General features: G+C 31.5%; 6 protein-coding genes across 8 annotated transcripts; 4 read left to right on the forward strand and 2 right to left on the reverse strand.

The window, feature by feature from the left end:
• Positions 1–876: 876 nt before the first annotated feature.
• On the forward strand, positions 877–5,151 carry LOC148230149 (uncharacterized). The gene is made up of 5 exons (XM_088196702.1): positions 877–937; positions 1,489–1,553; positions 1,622–1,697; positions 1,755–1,834; positions 1,908–5,151. Exons 1-5 carry the CDS (start codon positions 919–921, stop codon positions 3,216–3,218), a joined length of 1,551 nt encoding a protein of 516 aa, XP_088052828.1. The 5' UTR covers positions 877–918; the 3' UTR covers positions 3,219–5,151.
• A 2,058-nt stretch (positions 5,152–7,209) lies between these two features.
• LOC148230150 (zinc finger protein 593 homolog) lies at positions 7,210–9,161 on the forward strand. Its single transcript, XM_088196716.1, has 2 exons — positions 7,210–7,339; positions 7,435–9,161. The coding sequence occupies exons 1-2, from the start codon at positions 7,228–7,230 to the stop codon at positions 7,740–7,742; spliced, it is 420 nt and encodes a 139-aa protein (XP_088052842.1). The 5' UTR covers positions 7,210–7,227; the 3' UTR covers positions 7,743–9,161.
• On the forward strand, positions 7,757–9,161 carry Slimp (Seryl-tRNA synthetase-like insect mitochondrial protein). The gene has a single exon (XM_088196706.1). The coding sequence runs from the start codon at positions 7,757–7,759 to the stop codon at positions 9,107–9,109; it is 1,353 nt and encodes a 450-aa protein (XP_088052832.1). The 3' UTR covers positions 9,110–9,161.
• On the reverse strand, positions 9,126–13,462 carry Tango2 (transport and golgi organization 2). Its single transcript, XM_088196712.1, has 7 exons — positions 13,367–13,462; positions 10,700–10,886; positions 10,526–10,642; positions 10,341–10,455; positions 10,053–10,277; positions 9,443–9,541; positions 9,126–9,387 (listed from the first exon to the last, which is right to left on the reverse strand). The coding sequence occupies exons 2-7, from the start codon at positions 10,836–10,838 to the stop codon at positions 9,279–9,281; spliced, it is 804 nt and encodes a 267-aa protein (XP_088052838.1). The 5' UTR covers positions 10,839–10,886; positions 13,367–13,462; the 3' UTR covers positions 9,126–9,278.
• Positions 12,423–13,184, forward strand: LOC148230153 (synaptic plasticity regulator PANTS). The gene is made up of 3 exons (XM_088196714.1): positions 12,423–12,582; positions 12,670–12,834; positions 12,898–13,184. Exons 1-3 carry the CDS (start codon positions 12,484–12,486, stop codon positions 13,129–13,131), a joined length of 498 nt encoding a protein of 165 aa, XP_088052840.1. The 5' UTR covers positions 12,423–12,483; the 3' UTR covers positions 13,132–13,184.
• A 5,055-nt stretch (positions 13,463–18,517) lies between the features above and the next one.
• Positions 18,518–21,442, reverse strand: LOC148230154 (uncharacterized). 3 transcript variants are annotated; one of them, XM_088196698.1, is made up of 8 exons: positions 21,111–21,442; positions 20,890–21,043; positions 20,677–20,811; positions 20,512–20,617; positions 20,378–20,440; positions 20,243–20,312; positions 20,071–20,162; positions 18,518–20,003 (listed from the first exon to the last, which is right to left on the reverse strand). In XM_088196698.1, the coding sequence occupies exons 4-8, from the start codon at positions 20,608–20,610 to the stop codon at positions 19,053–19,055; spliced, it is 1,275 nt and encodes a 424-aa protein (XP_088052824.1). In that variant the 5' UTR covers positions 20,611–20,617; positions 20,677–20,811; positions 20,890–21,043; positions 21,111–21,442; the 3' UTR covers positions 18,518–19,052. The 3 variants fall into 3 exon arrangements, with proteins under 3 accessions (XP_088052824.1, XP_088052823.1, XP_088052822.1); XM_088196697.1 differs by having other exon boundaries at positions 20,071–20,159; positions 20,512–20,811; positions 21,111–21,423; XM_088196696.1 differs by having other exon boundaries at positions 20,512–20,811; positions 21,111–21,423.
• Between the last annotated feature and the right edge of the window lie 250 nt (positions 21,443–21,692).

Genomic DNA, 21,692 nt, shown 5'->3' on the forward strand with positions numbered 1-21,692 from the left:
AGGAAACGAAAAAATTAGTAATTATGGATCTACGGCGCTTTCTAATGACTGTAACATTCTGACTAGCATAATTTTTTTTAGGAAATATTGACCAATGATTACACCAAAAAGTGACTTTTTGTGGAGCTAACGGCATCTTAATAATGGCTTGTTGATTTGCTTCACTCTAAATGCTTCAATTTTGCTTGTTGACTTAGCCATTCAACCAAAAATAAGCCTAATCGCTGAACAAAATTTTGTGGTGAAAATGAAAATCAAGAGAAATCTCGTTTTCGGCCCATTCACCGAACGTACAAGCGATGGTCAAGTGGCTTCTATTCTTGCATGAGCTGGATCTTGTAATCTGAAAATAAAATCTTACATAAAATAGATGGACACAGATCCAATTTCTGTGGACTCATTCGGGTCCTCCTCAATATTACGCTCCACATCAGAAACAACTACTGTGCGCACTGTACGACATCTCTGCGGATACGTATTATCAATTAGAGTATGCGTGGTGCTAAAACGATCCATGGTTATACGAAGTACTTGCTCGTATGGACGTTTATGTCGACCGTAAAATGTACGTAGCGCGCAGTAAGTTTCGCGAACTGAACCACGATTTTCGAAATAAATTTGCTCCATATGCAAGCATTGTTCTGGCATAAGCCTATTCATGGTAAAATGGCAAACCAAATGCGCACAAACCAGCTGTCAGCTGTCAAATTGGCTGTCGCTGGAAAGAATGTAGCCAATTCGAAAAACACACTTTTATATATGTATTTTTAAATAAAAAAATATATCTTGCAATAAATGTATTTTCATAAATTAAAAAATAGAAACACATTATATCCTTAATATTTGTCATGCTCAAGAATTTGTAGTTTATGGATCAAACATTGTTGACGTGTACTGTCAGCTTGACGTTTAATAATAATGGCGTTTATCAAAACTGGTAAATAATTGCTTTGTTTTGATTTTCTGATGGAATCAACCCACAGCTGGCCGCAAGAAGGACTATTATATTCCACATGTTTTTTTTCTTATTTCTACATTTACTTCAAATTTGGTTATTATTTCTTAAACTTGGTGATCAGACGTCTTCCTCATAAAAATGTCTTCCTTTGTCCTCATTGAACAACAATTTTCGTGATGACTTTCGTGATATCTTCATCCAACAAAAATTCCAATATGGCCTTTTTATTTAATTGCCTCTTTTGATATTTTATAACATATCTTCAGGAAACGCAAACTTGCGAATTGAGGACTAAAATTATATTTTTGTAGTAAACGATGGAGTTACATTTTAAAGAACAATAAAATCATGTCAGTTTGTGAAAAAACAAAAGCCATTTTTGTCTTCTTTGAATATGTTTTAGATAGATTTATAGTAGAAATACAAAAGCCATAAATCGTTACATTCTATAATTCGTTGTAATAAAAGTTAGAATGAAACCTATTATATTTTCATCATTAAAATTGAAGTATTAAACTTTGTATTTGCAGAAGTTGACATGAAGAATGACGAAGAAACATCTGCTCCCACTGTCACGATTCAGTGTAAAGTCGAAGTAATGATATGTTTCTATAACAATTGTTAACTAACACATGTGATCTTAAATAATATTTCCTTTTCAAGCCCTCAAATGCAAAACGCGAATACGATAGCAGCGAAGATACACACATAGATAACGTAGACAACATGTTTGAATACGGTTAGAATAACACAGCATATCGATACATTTAAATTATTAATTATTATATGATTTCAGAAATGCACGATATTAAAGACGTGCTCAAGTCGAATACAACTGAAGTGAACGTTTCTCATCAAATTGACAACGCCACTAAAGTAATAATTTAATAGATATTGAATTCAATGTATTTCGATTTTTACAACATATCTAATAAAATTTTATTTTTAGATACCAAAAAAGAAAAAATGTACTAAATTTCAACTTACGCATAGTGATTCTTGTAAATATGAGTGTGACAAATGTGGTAAAGCATTCAATTTAAAAACGTGTATTACGCGACATATGCAAACACATAGCGATGTTCGTGACTTTGGATGTGAAAAATGTGGAAAAGCATTCAAATGCCAAGACCATCTTTCACAACACATGAAAACTCATAGCGACGTTCGTGACTTTAAATGTGAAAAATGCGGAAAAGGATTCTACCAAAAAAATAATTTCACAAGACATATGGTAACTCATGTGGATGTTCGTAACTTTAAATGCGATATATGCGGAAAGGCACTGAAGTATAAAAACAGCCTTGCAGTGCATATGCTGACTCATTGCGATGTTCGTGATTTTGGTTGTGAGAAATGTGGAAAAGCGTTTAAATGTCAAGCCCGTCTTTCAGTACATATGAAAATTCATAGGTATGTTCCTCACTTTGAATGTGAAGAATGTGGAAAATCATTCAAATCTCAAGACCGGCTTTCAGTACATATGGATACTCATAATGATATTTATAACTTTGCATGTGAAATATGTGGAAAGGCATTCAAATATAAAATCTTTCTTTCGCGACATATGGTAATTCATAAAGATGTTTGTGATTTTAAATGTGAGATATGCGGAAAAGCATTAAAGTATAAAAACAGTCTTGCAATGCATATGCTAACTCATTGTGACGTTCGTGGGTTTGATTGTGAGAGATGTGGAAAAGCATTCAAATGTCAAGCCCGCCTTACAGTACATATGAAAACTCATAGTAATATTCGTAACTTTAAATGCGACAAATGCGGAAAAGCATTCAAATGTCAAGCCCACCTCTCACGACATATGACAAGCCATAGTGATGTTCGTGACTTTGAATGTCACAAATGTGGAAAAGCGTTCAAAATTAAAACCTCATTTTCAGTACATATGAAAAGTCATAATGATCTTCGTAACTTTGAATGTGACAAATGTGGAAAAGCGTTCAATTATAGATCCTCACTTTTAGGACATTTTAAAACTCATAGCGATGTTAGTGACTTTGAATGTAAACAATGTGGGAAATCATTCAAACATAAATCCTCATTTTCGAAACATATTCAATCTCATAGCGATGTTCGTGACTTTGAATGTGATAAATGTGGAAAAGCCTTCAAACATAAATGCAAACTTTCAAACCATATGAAAACTCATAGTGTTGTTCGTGATTTTGAACGTGAAAAAGCACTCAAATATAAATCACTGGCAAATGTATCGAAAAAACAGTACTCTAAAGACATACTCTAGAAGTAAAGTATCAACTTGTTCCATAAGTCTTTGCGTTTTTTAAGGTGCAGGTTAAATGAGTAAAAAATTAAATCGTTGAATACTTTTACTAAATTATATATTCTCCATCTTTTCCTACAAGTATTCTCAACATGTTAATTAATTCGAAAAATAATGTATTTTTTGGACTCAATGAATTCTTTGATGGCGTTTTTTATATCCGTTTTTATAAATATTTTTTTCCACCCTACAACTGTTGCAGGGTACTAAATAGATTATAGTCGTTTGGAGCAATGTTTGAAGAATACAGAAGGGTTGAAAACATCGAAATAAAAAATATCCCATTACTAAATAGCATCATTGATGTGACTACTTTTAACAAACATCGAAAGAACAGTGAAATTATCATTAATTTAGTTATACATTTTTGTAAATGTAACAAAAATACGTAAAGACAAATGGGACAACCTGATCAACGCTTTAAACAAAAGTAATGAAAAACTTGAACAGAGATTGAACAAAGATTATATTTTTTATTACATATTTTAATATTATAATAAATTCGTAGTCAGGGACGTTATCTCAGTTTTTCCAGAGAGAGGCGTCTGTCTGTACTTCTTCCGCTTATTTTCCCCTGAGAGATGAGTTGGCATAGTTTGTATTTTATACTTGATCTAATGAAAGTTCTAGAACTTTTATTAGGTTTGGTTTGGGTTTGAACAGCAAATGAATGTTTTACGACTCAAATTGAGTTTTATAGAAATTTTAGAGCAGCATATCAGTTGAATTATATTTTCGTTTGTATAAATATATATTTATCTACTGGTGAAAATGTATTTAGATTTCACTATGAATTCATTGTGAAAATATAATTTCACTGAAAAATACACATTCACTGTAACATTTATAAATCGCACGTAAATAAATAAGTATGTAAATGTAAATATTACTACGTATGAAAAGATTAAAATCATATAATTTTACTAGCACCTTCCAGATAAATTATAGTTTCACTGATGAAAATATATTTCTACCGGTGAAAATGTACTCTGGTATGATTTAAATAAAATTACATATTTTAAAAATATTTTCGGATTAGATTTGAGACTGTTTTTTTAAGATTTTCTTTAAAGTATAACCCGAGAATTTCCGGCTTAGAATCAGGGACATCATTTCAGCTTTTTCCCGGGGGAGGGCAAAATTTAGTCAGTCAGTGGTAGTTTTTTTAATGTTTCAATTTCTTTAAGATTTATTAAATGACATGCATTTTTTTGGACAAAAGCCCCCTCCTTCCCATCCATAAATGACGTTTTTATTCGTAGTGTAATTGTGATTAATTTGTATAGTCTTGTAGTTTTTTTGCCAGTTTGAGTTCACTATATCTAGTATATGTATGCTTTGTATTTTTTTTCAGTGGTTTTCTGATACCTAATTCTTGTTTTGCTTTATTCTATTTGGTTCATTTGTATTTACGTTGCTAATAAAACCTATAATATATATGAAGTTGCTCCCAAAAACTATATTTATATAATAAGCAAGATTTATTGGAACGTTTTTTTTCTAATTTAGATAGTTTTGAATCTGATACAAAAATAATTAATAAAGAAAACCCTGAAAACGATTTCATTAATATGATATTACAATCGAAAATGTATTAAACAATCAACTAATAGAACCCCATCATATTTTTCCGGTAATAAATAATAAATGTAGTCGACGAAAAGACGAGAATGAACTCGCAATTAAGCCAACATCAAAAGAAAGCAAGTGATTATGCTCAACGGCAGGAATATTCACTAAGAAAATTGAAAATATACCCATTCGTCCTTAACTTATTTTTCATAGCAAAAATATAAGATGTATTCTTATTTATATAATATAATTATACAATTCCTGTTTTGTATTTATACTTGCGTTTTTTGTAGTATAAATAATCAATAAATTATCAAAATAATATGCTCTTTTATTATTTTTCTTTAATAATTGAAAAAAAATCATTTCAAATTAAAATATATTCAAACCAAATTTTGGTCTATATGAGGGCGCAAAAACAATTATACCTTCTCAGAAGTCAAAAATTCACGTCACAAGCAACAAAATCGTGCCGTCTGCGTCGTATGGGGAATGTAATATAGTCGTAAGATCAGAAGTCGTAATATCGTTATAAAATGTCTTAAAATCAAAACTAGATAACAAGCGTTTATTTCTGCTATGGCAACGACACGATTTTATTGATTTTGATGTGGGCTTTTGATTTCTGAAAAGGTAAAATTGTTTTTGCGCTCTGCTATTGGTTAAAATTCGTTTCATTACATTCTCTTCATGTTTCATTACATTCTCACTTATTGTAAGTTGTAATTTTGCTATAAAAGTATTATTATGAACGCTAGATAACCGAACATTTCCACTGTGATAGGGACGATTTTGTTGCCTTTGATGTATATTTTTGACTTTTGAGAAAGGATAATTGTTTTTTGCGCTCTTCTATTTGTTAAAATTTGATTTAAATATGCTTTATTCGTTTCTCACTTAATATAAGTCGTTATATTGTTATAAAAAGTCTTTATTTGAATGCTAGATAACTGAGAGCTTCCACCGCAACGGCGACGGCACGATTTGATTGCTTTTGACGTGGATATTTGTTTTTTGCGCCTTCTTATTTGTCGAAATTCAGTTTAGATATGCTTCATTCGATTCTCACTTATTGTAAGTCATAATATTGTTTTAAAAAATCTTAATATGAATGTAGCCACTGCGACACAACGATTTTCTTGCTTTTGCCATAAATTCTAAACAGGGACGTCGTTTAAGGAGAAGGTACCGGTGACGGAATTTTCTTTTCTCCATGAATTTGACTAAAAAAATGCATGTTACTTGATGCAATATATTGTAAACTAAATTCGTGAGTTAAGAATATTTTAACATTTTCAAAACTTGTTCTATTATAATTTGCCGCTCTTAGTCAGCCTACTTGCTAATACCCACGGGGCGTCCCTGATTATATTATCGTTATGTCTTATTTTATATATTTGAATAAATAAAATTTTGTAATTACCCCTCCGATGATCGCAATGCATTCAATACATGCATGTGTTTTCGTTGCCACCCTTATGTTATTTTGCCTATGATACTGCATTCTTTCATAGCTTCCTAGATCTGGATAACACATCTGTTAGTCATCATAGCGATTTCGTTGCGTGATCACCCGTGGGTTATTTGAGTGCAAAGCATCTGTGAGATGCAGTGCGACCGTTCGTGATATGTTTGTGATTTGCGTTTTTTTTTCAATTTTTAATATTAAATATTATTTCTTATAATATATTTCTTTTGGAAATAATCAGCTTGTAAAAAGTAGAAGATATATTTTGTAAGAAAACTTTCCAATGAGTTAACGAAAGGTCATCTACAACGACGAAGTGGATTAAAACTAGAATTCAGACGAATCTCCAATTAAAATTAGAAAAAATAAATCCTTCTACATCAACCAGCAAGCAAACTAAAAATAAAGACGATCGAAATGTTTCCGAAAGTAAGAAAAAAATGTTGTATACCTTATACAAAAAAAATAAAATATCACGAATGACAAAATATAGATGTAAAAAATGTAGTATATTTATGTGCTTGAAACACTGTTAATGCTTGCAAAATCTGCTACAATGTTTCTGAATTAAAAGATAAAATTGATTCTGATTAAAATAAATAAAAATACTTGTGTAAATATTTTAAATGCTCATAGACTAATGTTAAAATGTACAAGTTAGTTTTTATCAAAAGTTTAATTATGTTTCTCTTTTTCTTTAAGTTTAGGATTGTAAGTTAATCATATAGTAAATAATTGTGATTTTATTTTTATAAGTGAATAATATTAAAAATTAAAAGTGTATCTGTCAGATGCATTGTGACCCGAGGTGTTATATTTAGTTTTGCGACCATCGGAGGGTTAAAAATGTCAAAAACTGCTTTAAATCCGTGTTTTTTGTCTACATATGGCCAACAAAATGTTTGTTAGGGCACTTGTCAACTCGCCGCCATGACATATAAACGTAAGAAATACCACTTCGGTGATACTCATCTGAAAAAGCGCTGGAAGGTCCAGAACAGAACTAAGGACCTCGATCAAATAGATAAAGACTTAGCAAAAGGTAAATAAACACATTTTTCTATTTAATCGTCGTTTTGGTCGATAAAACTTTCCCGACACGAGATCGACGTGACATAACCTAAAATTTTGTTTTAGATACCGCAGAGAAATTGCTTAATCAAGAAGTGGATGTTGAAAAAACTGGAGCCGCACAGTTTTACTGTTTACATTGCGCGAGATACTTTATCGACCAGCACGCCCTTGACGATCACTTCAAAACCAAGGTCCACAAAAGAAGATTGAAAGCTTTGGAATTAGAGCCGTATAGCATTGAAGAATCGGAGAAAGCCGCCGGACACGGAAATTTCGTATTCGCCAAGAGGAGGAAGATTGAAACGCAGCCATCTAAATCCAAAGATGAGGATAATAAGATGGAGGAAGTGACCGAGAAGGAGACTCTGTGATCATTCGTTTAAAAATGGTTCTTTATAAAGGTGTTGCATTTAAAAGACTGTTGCTGTCTAATTGTAGGAATTATTGCTCTGCGTTGTTTATAGTCGGCAGTAAAGCTACTGATACGTGTGTCACCGTTAGACCGAGTATCGATTTAAAACATTGTTTAAACGATATTGATAACATTGGTAAAAATACTAAACTGCGTAAATGTGATGTTAAACTTGAGCAGTTTAAAGATTTGGCTAACTTCTTCTTGACGGTAAATAATATTAAAAACAATTTGATCGAGCGTAAGAATTTAATCGATGATACAATAGCCGAGTTACAAAATGCGAATGATCTTGAAAACATTGAAAAATATAAAATACAATTGCAGATTGTTAGGGAAGATTGTAAAAATTTAAAACATGCACTTTGGTCGGTCGAAGAAGATGTAATGTTACAAGCGCTTTCTTTTCCCAATGTTTTACATCCTAGAACGTCCGATAGCGAAACAATTATAACTACTCATAAGGAAAGTTCTAATCCAATTAAATCATATAATCATTTAGATATTGGCACTAAGCTTGATTTAATATCATTCACAAGTCCTTATAATTATTACTTAAAGAACGATGCCGCTTTATATGAATTACAGGCAAAATTCTTCTTCAGCGATAATTTGAGAAATAAAGGTTATGTTCAATTTTCTAATCCTGATTTTGTTAAAAGTGTTATAGTCGAAGGATGCGGTACGGATCATTTGAATCCTGATGATGTTTTTATATTGCATCATAATGAAAATTCACCAATGAAAGAGAGTCGAAGGTTACATTTGACCGGTGGAAGTTCTTTATTCGCATATGCAGCTTATTTCATGCGTAACATAATACCGTTTAATCAACTGCCTTTGCGGTATTATTCTTTCGGCAGACAATACAAACCAGTGCCTGAAAAATCTCGATTAGGTTTATTCGAAGTCAGTCAAGCATCAGCGATTGAAATATTCGTAGCCGTAGCCAATAATGATACAGTTTTAAACAAAGAATTAGATAAAATTATATCTGACGTAACAGATATTTATAAACAGATCGATTATCCGTTTAGAGTATGTTATGTATCAGCAGATAAACTATACAAATGGGAAAGTTTGAGGGTGAGCTTTCAAATGTATTCACCTTTCCATAAAACTTACATAGAAATTGGTAATGTATCGGTGAGCGATGATTATATAAGTAAAAGGCTTCAGATTACTTATAAAGATAGACAAGAAACTCTCTTCTTGAAGATCATATCAGGCACTGTTTTATCAGTGCCTAAATTGCTCGGGTTCGCTTTAGAGTTTGATACGGATACTAATTTGAATAAACCTACTGTATTTGATGATGTTTTTTAGGATCGAAACAGCAATGTTAGCATTTTTATAAAATAAACTTTATTAACAACGATTGATTGTATTATTAATTACACTACATAAATTCCCTCTAATAAAATAATAAAGAATATAAAAAAATATATTTTTCAGTCTTTATCAAGACTAGAAAATCTTAAAATTACTAGAACGATTATACTTGTTTAATATAAGTACTTAACCATTCAGTTTGTTCTGGAATTTTTGTCCATTCCCAAAACTCCATATTGTCTTCCATATCGATAAGAATTATTGTATGAGTTCTGAATTAAAAAATGCTTAGTTTAAAATATATACTTGATAAAGCAAAAATCCTACCTTGTTCCATATTCTTTTTCAGGCAACTTAACGAACACTGCCGCTAGTTCTTTAGAATTTGAAGAACTCCTATTCGTCAATACTTCATCTGGTAAATGCCTGAAAATAATATCTTCATTTTTATATTTTTTTTTACAAATAAAAGTATTTTTCACGACTTGGGCTAGAAACCGCCATCGCAGTGGAAACGCTCGTTACCGAGCGTTACCACTGCGACGGCAACGTTATGATTTTATTGCTTTTGACGTGAATTTTTGACTTCTGAGAAGGGATAATTGTTTTTTGCACTCTCTTATTGGTCAAAAGTCTGTTTAGATATGCTTCATTAGATTCTCAGTTATTGTAAGTCGTAATAATGTTATAAAAAGTCTAGATAACGAAGCGTTTCTACTGCGAAGGCGACGGCACGATTTTATTGCTTTTGACGTATATTCTAATCAGGGATTCCCTTAAATTTTGCTAGAAAATTTTCATTTAATGAAATACTATGAATCCGAATGAAGTGAAAATATTTAAAAAAAAAACACTACCGACTGGCTCACTGTTCTCTGGTCTACACATAAATAATTATTGTTTCAAGTTAGTGGTAAATGTGTTAAATAATACATACAACTCTTCCCATTTCAGCAAATTCAATAGCTCGTTTATCATATCGTCTTTCTTGCTATAACTATCGCCGTACTCTTTCATGACATCTTCGAATCTTTTGCATCCTGCTGTTACTTTCTTCAACGGAGTATCGGGCAAACTATTGCTGAATCCCAATACACCTTTATTGTAAGTTAAATACTTCTTATCAAAGTTTGAAAAGAAGTTTACTCCGCAAGAGTTTCCACTGCAAAATATAATACAATAAAACATTTATAAATTTAATGTAATTATACCTAATAATACATACTTTAACTCTAGAGTAACTAAGTTAAACGGACGGTATTCAATATCTATGAATCTTTGCAGATATTCCCTAGTGGGCATTTCTCCGAGGATATAATCAGAAACAACGGCTCCTCTACCTTTTATATGATGGATAAACCAATAATAATTACTCTTAATATATGTTTATTGATATAATAATTGATTTACCTAATGCGTCTTTATTGAATGGAACACCAGGTAAATTTAAAAGAACGCCTACACGTTTTCTAGTTGTATTTGCAGCAAGCCAAGTTCCACCTTCATGTCCCGGTTCCATATCTCTTCCTAAAAAATATTTAGGTGAACATAGTGAAGAGAAAATATTTCTCAAAATAGACATACCACCAATTACAGATTTATCTTCAAGCCACCGTGAAGCCACGGATGCCGGGCGATTGTAATGCTCATCCCTGTTACTAGCCAAGATCAATTTATATTTGCAATTCATTTCACCTCCGACATAGATGAATAGAATACACATGTTGAATAAGAATGAAGACTATTTAGAAATGAGGCAAAGTAAACCTATCTGAAATAAAGATAAAAGTAATAGATTAGTTTTTACGCTTGAGTTCAAAAATATAGTTTGTGTCACCATGATAATGCATAATAAATCTATTTTTAAACATAATGTGTTGATATAGAACACGTTGTAGTGATGATGAATGCAACATTGTCATTATTTATTATTTTATTAATTTATTTAGCTAATATAGCTAATTATTTATACGCTTAACAAATATAATATAAAAAGACACTTAATTATTATAATTGATTTCTTAATGCATGAAGGAGTTTCTTTATTCCATTAAAACCCGCTACATTTTTATATTTGCGAATTGTCCTAGGAATATAATTATACAAGTTCACACCTCCGTACAATATTTCCCTGACGGACTTGTTTTCATATACTTATCTATCTTTAAATTATCTTATCTAATTTATTAAGCATATAAGTGGTGCAATATAATAATTTAATAGATTATTTATTTTGTATTTATACTTAACATATTTCTCATACTAGATAATATAGCTATTTTTCTGTATTTACAATGCTCCTTCAAATTTTTTTTATCTAAACTTACTCCTAAATATTTTATATTATCAACAATTTTTATATTCTTATCTGACATATATTCACAATTAATAAACATGCATTTAGTTTTATTCTCATTTTGTTTAAGTACATTATTTTTTAACCATGTTTCTATTATATGTAATTCATTATTTAATTTATCTACAACTTTCTTATTATCACCTATGCAACAAATTAAAGTGTCATCTGCCAACAGATGTATTTTACATATTTTTTATAATATTAATCATATCAATAAAATATGTACATATATTATAGACAACAATGGTTCTAATTTGGACCCTTGTGGTACACTGTAAGATATTATTTTCTTTTTGGAAAAGGCATTTTACTTTTTTGCTTTCCAGCAACTTTATTTAAGTTAATACTCGCGCGTAATTGCTACTAACACATATTCGCTACTTTCTATCAGGGACGTCATTTGGGGGGGGGGGGTTAATGAATTGGCTATGAAAATGCATGTCATTTAATTAAATACTACGAATCTTAATGAAATGAAAATATTAAAAAAATTACCACTGACTCGCCAACTTTCGTCTTCCGTTGGAAATATCTGAAATTATGTCCCTGCTTTCTATACGAAGACTATAAGATGGCACCAAATATATCATTTGCAATCAAAATATGTTTAATTACACGGTTAAAATGCGTTTGCTATTCATGTGTATTATCGTTATAAACTTCAACAACAACAAAAGTTGTTTAAAATAAAATTAAAATGGGAATGCATGATATACCTTTAAATCTTTGTAAAACAAACAGGAATCTGGCTCAATGAAAACTTGTGACATAGATGAAGAGTGGGGGTGGGGGGGGGGTATAAAAAATTACGTAAAACCAGTGACATAATATATACATCATTAAAAAATAAATTTTAAAATAGCTAAATAGGTTAAAACTACGTGTTTCTCTTTCGAATTTAATATGAAATAAATACACAATTAAACATTAATAATATTGCGTATACTTAATTGCATTCCGTGTTATGCTCGAATATAATAGTATTTAGACCAAAATTGTTTCTTAAATCATGACAGCTGAGCAAAAGGCGACTGAAGAAAATGAAAAAATTACTAGAAGATACGCTATTGATAGAGTTACGATACCATCGGAAGACAAGGAATGGATGGTATTGATGCATTGAAATAAATTGAATTGTTGAAACTAACCTAAAACATTTAACCTATAAGTTGAAAATGAATACACACGGTTTTAGATACGACCGTGTAGAATATATAAAGAAGAATATAAAGAATGTACAAGCGTGAGAGGCAGATTACATCAGTATTTCATATACGGTGAAGCATTAGATTGCAACCAATGGAAGAGAGATCATCAAAACTGTGTCAAATGGACAGACACCCAAGATATTAAAGCTAAGGTCGTGTCAAATATTTAAATTTATATGTTCCAATTTTTTAAATTATTTTTATAATTTTAACAGATGGAGATTATCGATAGCGAATGCGTAAGAAAAAATGCACGATTAAAAGCACACTATGAAAATGACGTGTGGACGGAAAAAAGTGAACCTCCGGCAGATTGGAACAAACCGCTACCTGAATGGTTGGTCAAACGGGATGAAGATACATATTTAGCACTTAGAGCAGAAGAGCTAAAAGGTGTCGAAAATATTTACAGTTTGCCTACGGCAACTAAAAATTGTACGATACTTTGAAATGAATGCAATATTTGATAGATTTGCTAAATAAAATAGTTGGTTTAAAGATTTATATTATATTGATTGAAAATTCCGCCTATATATTACATAATATCAATTTTTATAGCTACATTGCGCACAATTTTAAGAATAAGCATGTCAATTTATATTTAAGCATTAGCTATTTAATGTAAAAATATATAGTGAAATTGATATTATAATATGTGTAATAATAATAATAATTTATATTTACTTTTAATTGTATGTAATAGTAATTTCAATTAACTATTGAAGCATGTCAGATGACTGTTGAACTTTAGATTTTTGACAGTTCAATTTTGAACATAACACCTAAAAAAGCGAGCATTGTTAAACTCAAATAATTATTATTCTACACAGGGATGAACAAAGTTTTGAAGGTTATTGCTTACTTAGTATTTAAATAAAATCGTTTTAGCGATTTTGCCCCTCTCCCTCATCTATCCATATAATTTACTTTTATTTTAAGTAACCAATTAACTTTCACGCGCCCATGCTAAACCGCTTTGTCAGAGAATTTCGCAAGAACGATGGGTTAATGTATCAGACGGTGAGTATTTTCTATTGCGCGGATTTGCTGGTACATATGCGAGCGAGATGCAAAAGTGCGTGCAATAAAGCGAGAGAGCTAGGGCAAGGTGCTTCACGCATCAGACGGCATTTCAAACATGCGTCAGTATTTGTTTGCCTGGCGTTGATAAATTTATGTCGAAGAGCATAATATTCCTGCGCTTCTCAATTATTTGTATATAAATATTCTGAATGACCACCGCCTTGCCGTCCGTACGCAAGAATATTTACGAGACATTTTGTCTCCTAGATCAACTTCGCCTTTTATTCTGTTATAAAAACTAATCACTGGTGGTCGTTTGTGTATGCTGTGTTAAAAACTTTTGTACCGAACAACATAACAGTTTGATTTTTTTTAAACATTAGTCGCCAAACACATGTTATCAGAAAAAAACAAACGTACTACTACTATACAGTTCTTTGAACTTATCCCTCAAGAGCTCCTTTGATATTTCGGGTTTGTTGGCCCTCAATTTATCGGTAAGTAATAAATTGTCTCGTAATATATATTGAGCTAAAGGAATAGATGTGAAAAAATTGTCTGTGATAATATGTCTCTAGGTATCGTTATATGCTACCGTCATGCACATAGCCAGAATCATCTGAAAGCGAAGATAGAGAACGTGAGCTCCAAACATGCCCCAAATTCGACATATAAAAAGTTTCCTGCATAATAATATATATTTGTTATATTTTTTTATCATAATAAAATGTTAAATTGTGGCGATCTGTAACAATAAATCGCTCGATAACTCACCCTTGATCAATCAAAGAAGCCGACCGAAACATACGGGGTCAAAAACACCTGTCGACACTTTGCCGGATCAACTCGAACGCCGCAGACATCTCGACCACGCTACCTTCTTGACACGGACCAGGACCAAGATTCGCCAATACTTCTATTTAAAAATCAAGACCCGGACTTCTAATTCGGACATCACTATCCAGAATAACCTAGCAGACTGAAAACACCACAATATCATACTTACACTATACAAATGTTCCATGTTTTTGTTACACCTCGATGATTCTGACATGTTTGAAATGAACTATCAATAATGAAAAGTTGTTATAAGTTGTACTAAATAATAATTTCAAATTTAAATGTAAAAAGTACTTGCCTTGTAATTGTAATAATCTTTGTCTGATTCCGATTCGAACATTTCAATCACGTATTCATTATCCGATAAAAATTATACACCTTCAAATTCGAGGTCCGATTCATCGGAATCGCCATCGCTATAAATATTACTTAAACTAAAATTAGTTTATATTAAAATATTTAACGAAGAAAAATATTATATATACTTGTTAAGTAGAAAAATAATTCAGAAGCGCAGGAATATTCTGAGCTTCGACGTAACTCTCCCGACGACAAACAAACATAACTGGCGTACGATTGAAACGCCGTCTGATGCGTGCGTCAGAGCGAGTCAGAGCGTGAGACACCTTGACCTAACTTTCTCGTTCTGTCACACGGACTTGTGCATCTCGCTCGCACACCTGCGAGAGAAAAAGGGATATATTCAACGCCGGTATACTCTCCAATCTCTCTCTTGCGAAATTCCCTGACAAGCGGTATAGAATGGGCGCGTGAAAGTTAAAACTCCTTTTACGAATATGATTTATTAGGGGCGTATTGGAAGCGTTATTATTATTAATTAATATTATATTTTTATATTCATATCAAGATATGTGATTAAAACATATATATATATATATATATATATACTTGGGGTAAATAAAAATAAAAATAATTGAATGCTAAAGGTAAAGCGTCACGCTTTAATTTAATATGGTAATTGCAAGTTTAATCTTGAAATATCATATTTTTACTGACTAATTGTTATTAACTTTCACGCGAGAATCTAGAATCCAGATCTATTTTGAATTATTTTTTCCTGTTTGACGCATGGTTAATTCTATTTCGCTTATCATACAGATGTTTTAGGTCGCTTTGCAAATATTTCTATTTATTTCTGCATAATGTGTTTTTGCGGACGGATAGTGACGGGTGGCAATTAGACACAGATTGGGCCGCTACAATGTTATATATTTATTTGAAAATATATAGTTTACGCATCAAATTGATTGATGGACGATGCGTCGTCGTACTTCAACTCCCGTCGAATTCCGCCAAAGAATGCTGCTGCCCTTCGCCACCGTCACGTTAGTGTTACCACAGCGCCGCCAAGTTTTAGCCATAATAGATTAAAAAAATATATGTATAAACAAGCCCCCCACACGGTATTTGATTTATGCGTTTCTCTTTTAGAAGATGGATAAAATTGCGATCAAATTATTATAAAATTAGTAAATTCAATATGTTTTTACTCATTTCTATAAAATCCAAAAATAGTATTATTATGTATGTAAATAACATCCACGAAGATCTAAAGGCTTCTTTGATTATTCTCACAGTTGTTCTGCTGGAATTGTATTGTGGAGTTTTTATCTCCTGATGTATCTGTTTAGTGACACTAAAATAAAAACTTTTAATAACAAGAAAATTTCAAATAATCGTATAAAAATTATTTGAACTTCAATAACTTTAATACAATTCAAAATTTGAATTGTATTAAAGTTATTGAAATTTAAAAGCTTATACTGATAAAAGCTTGAAGAGATGGCAGAAGGAGAAGGGGGATAGAAAGCGAATAAGTATTATCAAAGATGGTAATTTTGTAAGAAAATGTATTAAATTTGATATAAAATATTTAAATTTTACATTATTTATACATAGAAATAAATATTAGTACTAAGTTGAAATATTATTTTTTATTTTTAAATGTTTTGTTTCTCACGAATATCGTTATGAATAATCATATGACGTAAAATATTATTTCTAGTTTTGAATGCTCTTTCACATATCTCACATTCAAAGTCATAAATTTTTTCATGAGTTTTCATGTGTACTGTAAGCGTACATCTAAATTTGAAAGCTTTTCCACATTTTTCGCATTGAATTTCACGAGTTTTGCTATGTAGTCCAGTCAAATAAGGGTTTAACCTCGGAATGAAAGATAACAAGCTGAAATTTTGCACAGACCTTTGTTTTGGCGTTCTAAATATATGGTGAAAAGTCTCAAAAGATATCGTGTCTGCTAATCAAGATATTAAAGGGCAAAGGTCATAAAAATCGTTTTTTTGCAAATATCTCGCCTCTTTTGCGTCGCATGTCATTAAATGTTTAACAAAACTTATAGAAAATAAAATTTTCTACAAGTTTGTTGTAATTTATTTCTCCGTATGGTTAATGGTTTTCGAGATATAGCGCGGGGAGTGGGAAGCGCGCATCCGTTTATAGGATAACGCTATGTAAACTACGGAGCCAGAGTTACCAGCACATTCTTCCACAGTTTCATAGGAAGCATCGCAAATTGTTTTCTGCTGAATGAACCCACCTAAAGCCTTATAACTTTCAATCTCCATATCTTCAAAAATCATCATCGATAATGCAAAAAGTAATAGCGTATGGCCTCTGATACTTCTTGCAAAAGCGTGACCATCCAACATTTTGTCGACAGAATTCGAAGCATAAATTGTACTGAGAGCTTCCTTGATTCCGCTTCCATTCATTATATAGCCTATGCATCCAATAAAAGACATAAGCATATGAAAGCCTCTTAGTTTCACAACTACTCTGAACAAGTCTGAGTTAGCATCTGAAGCTGCTACGATTTCACGTGCTTTTATGTACAACGGCTGATCAAAAGTTATTAAGCATGTTCTTTGTTCATGTTTCTTGACAGTGTTTATAGCACACTATAATGTGGTGTAAATTGTGTCCATATTACTCGCAGGATGATCAATAAAAGTAAGAAACAGAATCCGAGAAGTTACAAAGTTCTCATTGTTTTTTGTAAGTTGTTCAATAAATCCATTCCACCCTGGCAACGGTGAGATATTTTTCCACTTTCCGTACATCCACAAAAAATCAACTACATTAAATATTTGTTTGGTTAGTTCTTCTACATCATTAAAATTTTGAACTTGAATCTCTTGCTCAATCCGGGTACGACATGATTTTCATACACTAGAAAGGGTATATGTGATAGTGCTGCTAACTCCTTTGCACTTGCTTTTGTTGTAAATTTCTTTATGCGGTCATCGGATATAACTTCAGATTTTGGAGTTATTATTTTTATCATTCCCATTATATGAACAGTATTATAGCCATCAAGAGTATAAATATTTTTCTGCATTATCCGCTGCATACTGTACTAAGGCACTTGACTCTGATGGTTGATTACGAGGCTGTGGGTGATAAACAGCTGAAATTTAACATTTTACAGTATCACTATATGAAGCGAAAAAACCTAAACTTGACAAAATATCCAAAAATATTTTTGGATATTTGGCCTATCTGTATTTCTTCTATGAAGAAATACAGATAGGCCTATTAATAACTGCGAAGAAAAAAACCGTTTTCGTATGGAAGTCATTATAGCATGACTTATAGCTGTGTATTTCATTTTAAAATGCCCCGTCTTTCCTTTTCTGTTCTTTATAATAACTTCTTGCAGAAAATGTAATAAAGTTTTCGGAATTTCTTCATTAATATTTTACTCGGGGGCGGATAGGACTTGGTCTCAACAACAGAAGATCGAATATCTTCTTTAATAATCGCCGCAGCAGCTTCCACTACGCGCAAGTGTTCTTCTTCCGAAGTGCCTTTTTTATTTTCATACCAAGCTATGGATAAAATTTAAGCTTGAGCATCGCGAAAAGAAAAAATAGGGAATGATCCAATCTTCGTTGTAATTATAATATCAGTTAAATATTTTTCTCTTAATTTGGAAATGATCTTCTTATCATCTGGTACATACTCCGTAAGGACATCTCTCAACTCTATCAATTTTTTCGCACAAATTTCTTGTCGAGCAATATTTCATTCTTAATTCCTAATAATACAATGAAGAAAGTAATAAAATTATGGTACAAACGACTTGCCGAGACCACTTTTTTCACGTTTGTTTACTTTTTCAAAGCTTATACACAAGTTAAGCAGGTAGAAATACTCGCTGGATTCTATAAACGGATGTACGCCTCCCACTCTTCGCGCTATATCTCAAAAACGGTTAATGATACAAAATAAATATTATTACTAAACTTGTAGATAATTTTATGCTTTACAAGTTTTGTGAAGCATCTAATGACGTGCAACGCATAAAACGAGAGATATTTGCAAAAAAACAAATTTTGTAACCTTTGATATCTTGATTAGCAGACACGATATTTTATGAGACTTTTCACCCTGTCCTTAGAACATCAAAACGAAGGTCTGTGCAAAATTTCAGCTTGGTATCTTTCATTCCGAGGTTTAGCCTTTATTTCGCCTTATTTGACTGGACTATATGTGTTTTTATATGATCTGAAAGATAGCCTTTAGTTTTAAACGCTTTTCCACATATGTGGCAATCGAAAATACGAACATCGGTATGAGTTTTGCTATGCTCTGAAAGATTGCCTTTAGTTTTAAAACATTTTCCACATTTATCACATTTAAAGTCACAGTCGTCGCTATGAGTTTTCATGTGATGTGAAATATTGTTTTTACTTTTGAATGCTTTCCCACATAGTTCACATTTAAAGTCACGCGTATTACTATGGGCTCTCATATGAGTTACAAGATTTCCTTTTGTTTTAAATATTTTTTCACACATTGCGCATACAAAGATTCTGGATTTGTCGTGGAAGTTCATATGTTCTGAATGGTTGCTTTTAGTTTTATATGCTTTTCCACATATTTTACATTTGAAGTCACGGGCATCCGTATGAGTTTTCACATGTCGCGAAAGATAGTGTTGCAATTTGAATGATTTTCCACATGTTTTGCATTCATATTTACAAATATTGCTATGTAGTTTCATATGTTGTAATAGATTTTTTCTAGATTTGAATCCTTTGTCACATTTTTCACATTTAAGCTCATGAACATTGCTATGCATTTTCATATGTGCTGACAACTCATAATTAAAATTAAATGCTTTTTTAGATTTTTGATATTGAAAGTCATGCAAATCACTCTGAGTTTTAAGATTGCCTGTAGTTTCGAATACTTTTTCACGTTTCCCACATTCAAAGTCATCGTAATGAGTATTCATGTGATTTGAAAGATTTTCTTCAGTTTCGAATGGCTTTTTACAAATTGTACATTGAATGCGACTGGTTTCATTATGAATATTGTACAAATTTTCTGAAAGATTGTCTTTAGTTTTGAATGCTTTTTTATAATCTTCACATTCAAAATCACAAACATCACTACAAGTTTCTTCTTTCTAAAAAATATTTTAAATAAGTTGTAAGTCCCGATATAGATAATATTACAATATATTTGAACATTACTTGTATTTTTATATTGGCTATCGAAATTTGGGGAGACATAATTGTATCTTCTACATTATTCGCTCTAAGTATATCTTTAACATCATGTTCTTCTAAAATCATAACATAAACAATAATTAAAATACATTAATATGATATATAATAGTAGAAAATATAAAAAAATAATTCTAACCTATTTCTAACATATCGTCTACATATTCTGTATTTTCACTGTTATTACATTCCAATTTTACATCCTCCAACTAAAATATGTATTAAAAAATCGGTATTTTTAAATATATATTATGTATGTAGTTTTCTCATTTACCTTAACATTAGATATAGTTTCCTCATATATTTTTTCATATACTGGTATCTTTTCTTTCAAAATCTGCAATTGATAAATACATATTAATTCATAGAAACAACATTGCGAACATATTCATTTTTAATATAAATTACTTGGAGACAGTCGTTACGTGGACCTAAAGTGTAATCTCTCCATTTTTCCCTTAAATAAATAACAGTACGCATTTTTGGGTTAATTGATGCATCTGCCATTTCTACGCTACAATTATTATATTTTAATAGCAGATGAGCTTCGTGGTATCTCATAGCCTCGCCAACCTTTAATCCCATATCAAAATAGTCATAAAACTTATTTTTGATATGTTCAGATGGAGGCAAGCAAGATAATGTCTCTGCGTTTAATATAGGATGACTATGGTCTCCGATAAACTGTATTATCGTTTGATATCCGTCCTTAAAATTTGAACAGAATTCATATATGTATAAATATGATTTATATATATCAAAAGGAAAATAACATATTGAAATTACCTTCAGATATTTATCTCGCCTCATTGTGTCACAAGTCACCTTTTTGACAAGAACGTCTATTTCAGCTTTGCAATAGAAATTTTTTGATTTTCCATGCGTTCTTTTTGAAGGGTCAAGTTTGCAGGTTTGGGAATGATGACATATTTTCCTAATGCTACAATAATTATGTATGTGTATATAAGAACTGTTATCTATATTATTAGTTTAATTAGAGTACTTACTGTGAAATATATCTTGTGGGGTTTTTTTTCATACTCTTACAATTCCAACTTGTTCTGGATAACGCACTGTATTCTTTTATCCAGCGCTCTGCTTCCTCGTTCGTCTTTATATCACATCGAAAAGTTTTAGTGTCAACCTCGACGTAGTTAAAAGATTTAGGAAAATGTTCCATCGTGGTAGTTATTTATTAAGCAAATGACGCCCACGCGTAAACGACCGTTACAAGCAAACGACATTGCACTCGATTGACACATGAGGGCAGCACCGTCACAACTACACTCGGCTTTCGGTCAGTCGAATTGGAAATTTGCAGACAGGAGTTTCTTTGGTCCTAACAAAACATATTTTAGGCAAGATTAAATTTTAATGTTATATTTAAATTTGGTATAAAAATATTTAAGCATATATAAAAAAGATGTTCCTATTATTATCGAAGTCAGAGTCAAAGTCAGAATTAGTCTAACTTAATGATAGAGTCGGAGACGTGAATTCGTGGTATTTTAAGAGTAGTCAGACCAGAGACATCGTTTGCGGGGAGGGGGAATACAGGTAGAGGGATTTACCCCACCTTGAATTTTATC

Source organism: Plectrocnemia conspersa, unplaced genomic scaffold (genome assembly GCF_051122295.1).
Source record: "Plectrocnemia conspersa isolate PC_06_02 unplaced genomic scaffold, ASM5112229v1 ptg000011l, whole genome shotgun sequence".
NCBI lineage: Eukaryota > Metazoa > Arthropoda > Insecta > Trichoptera > Polycentropodidae > Plectrocnemia > Plectrocnemia conspersa.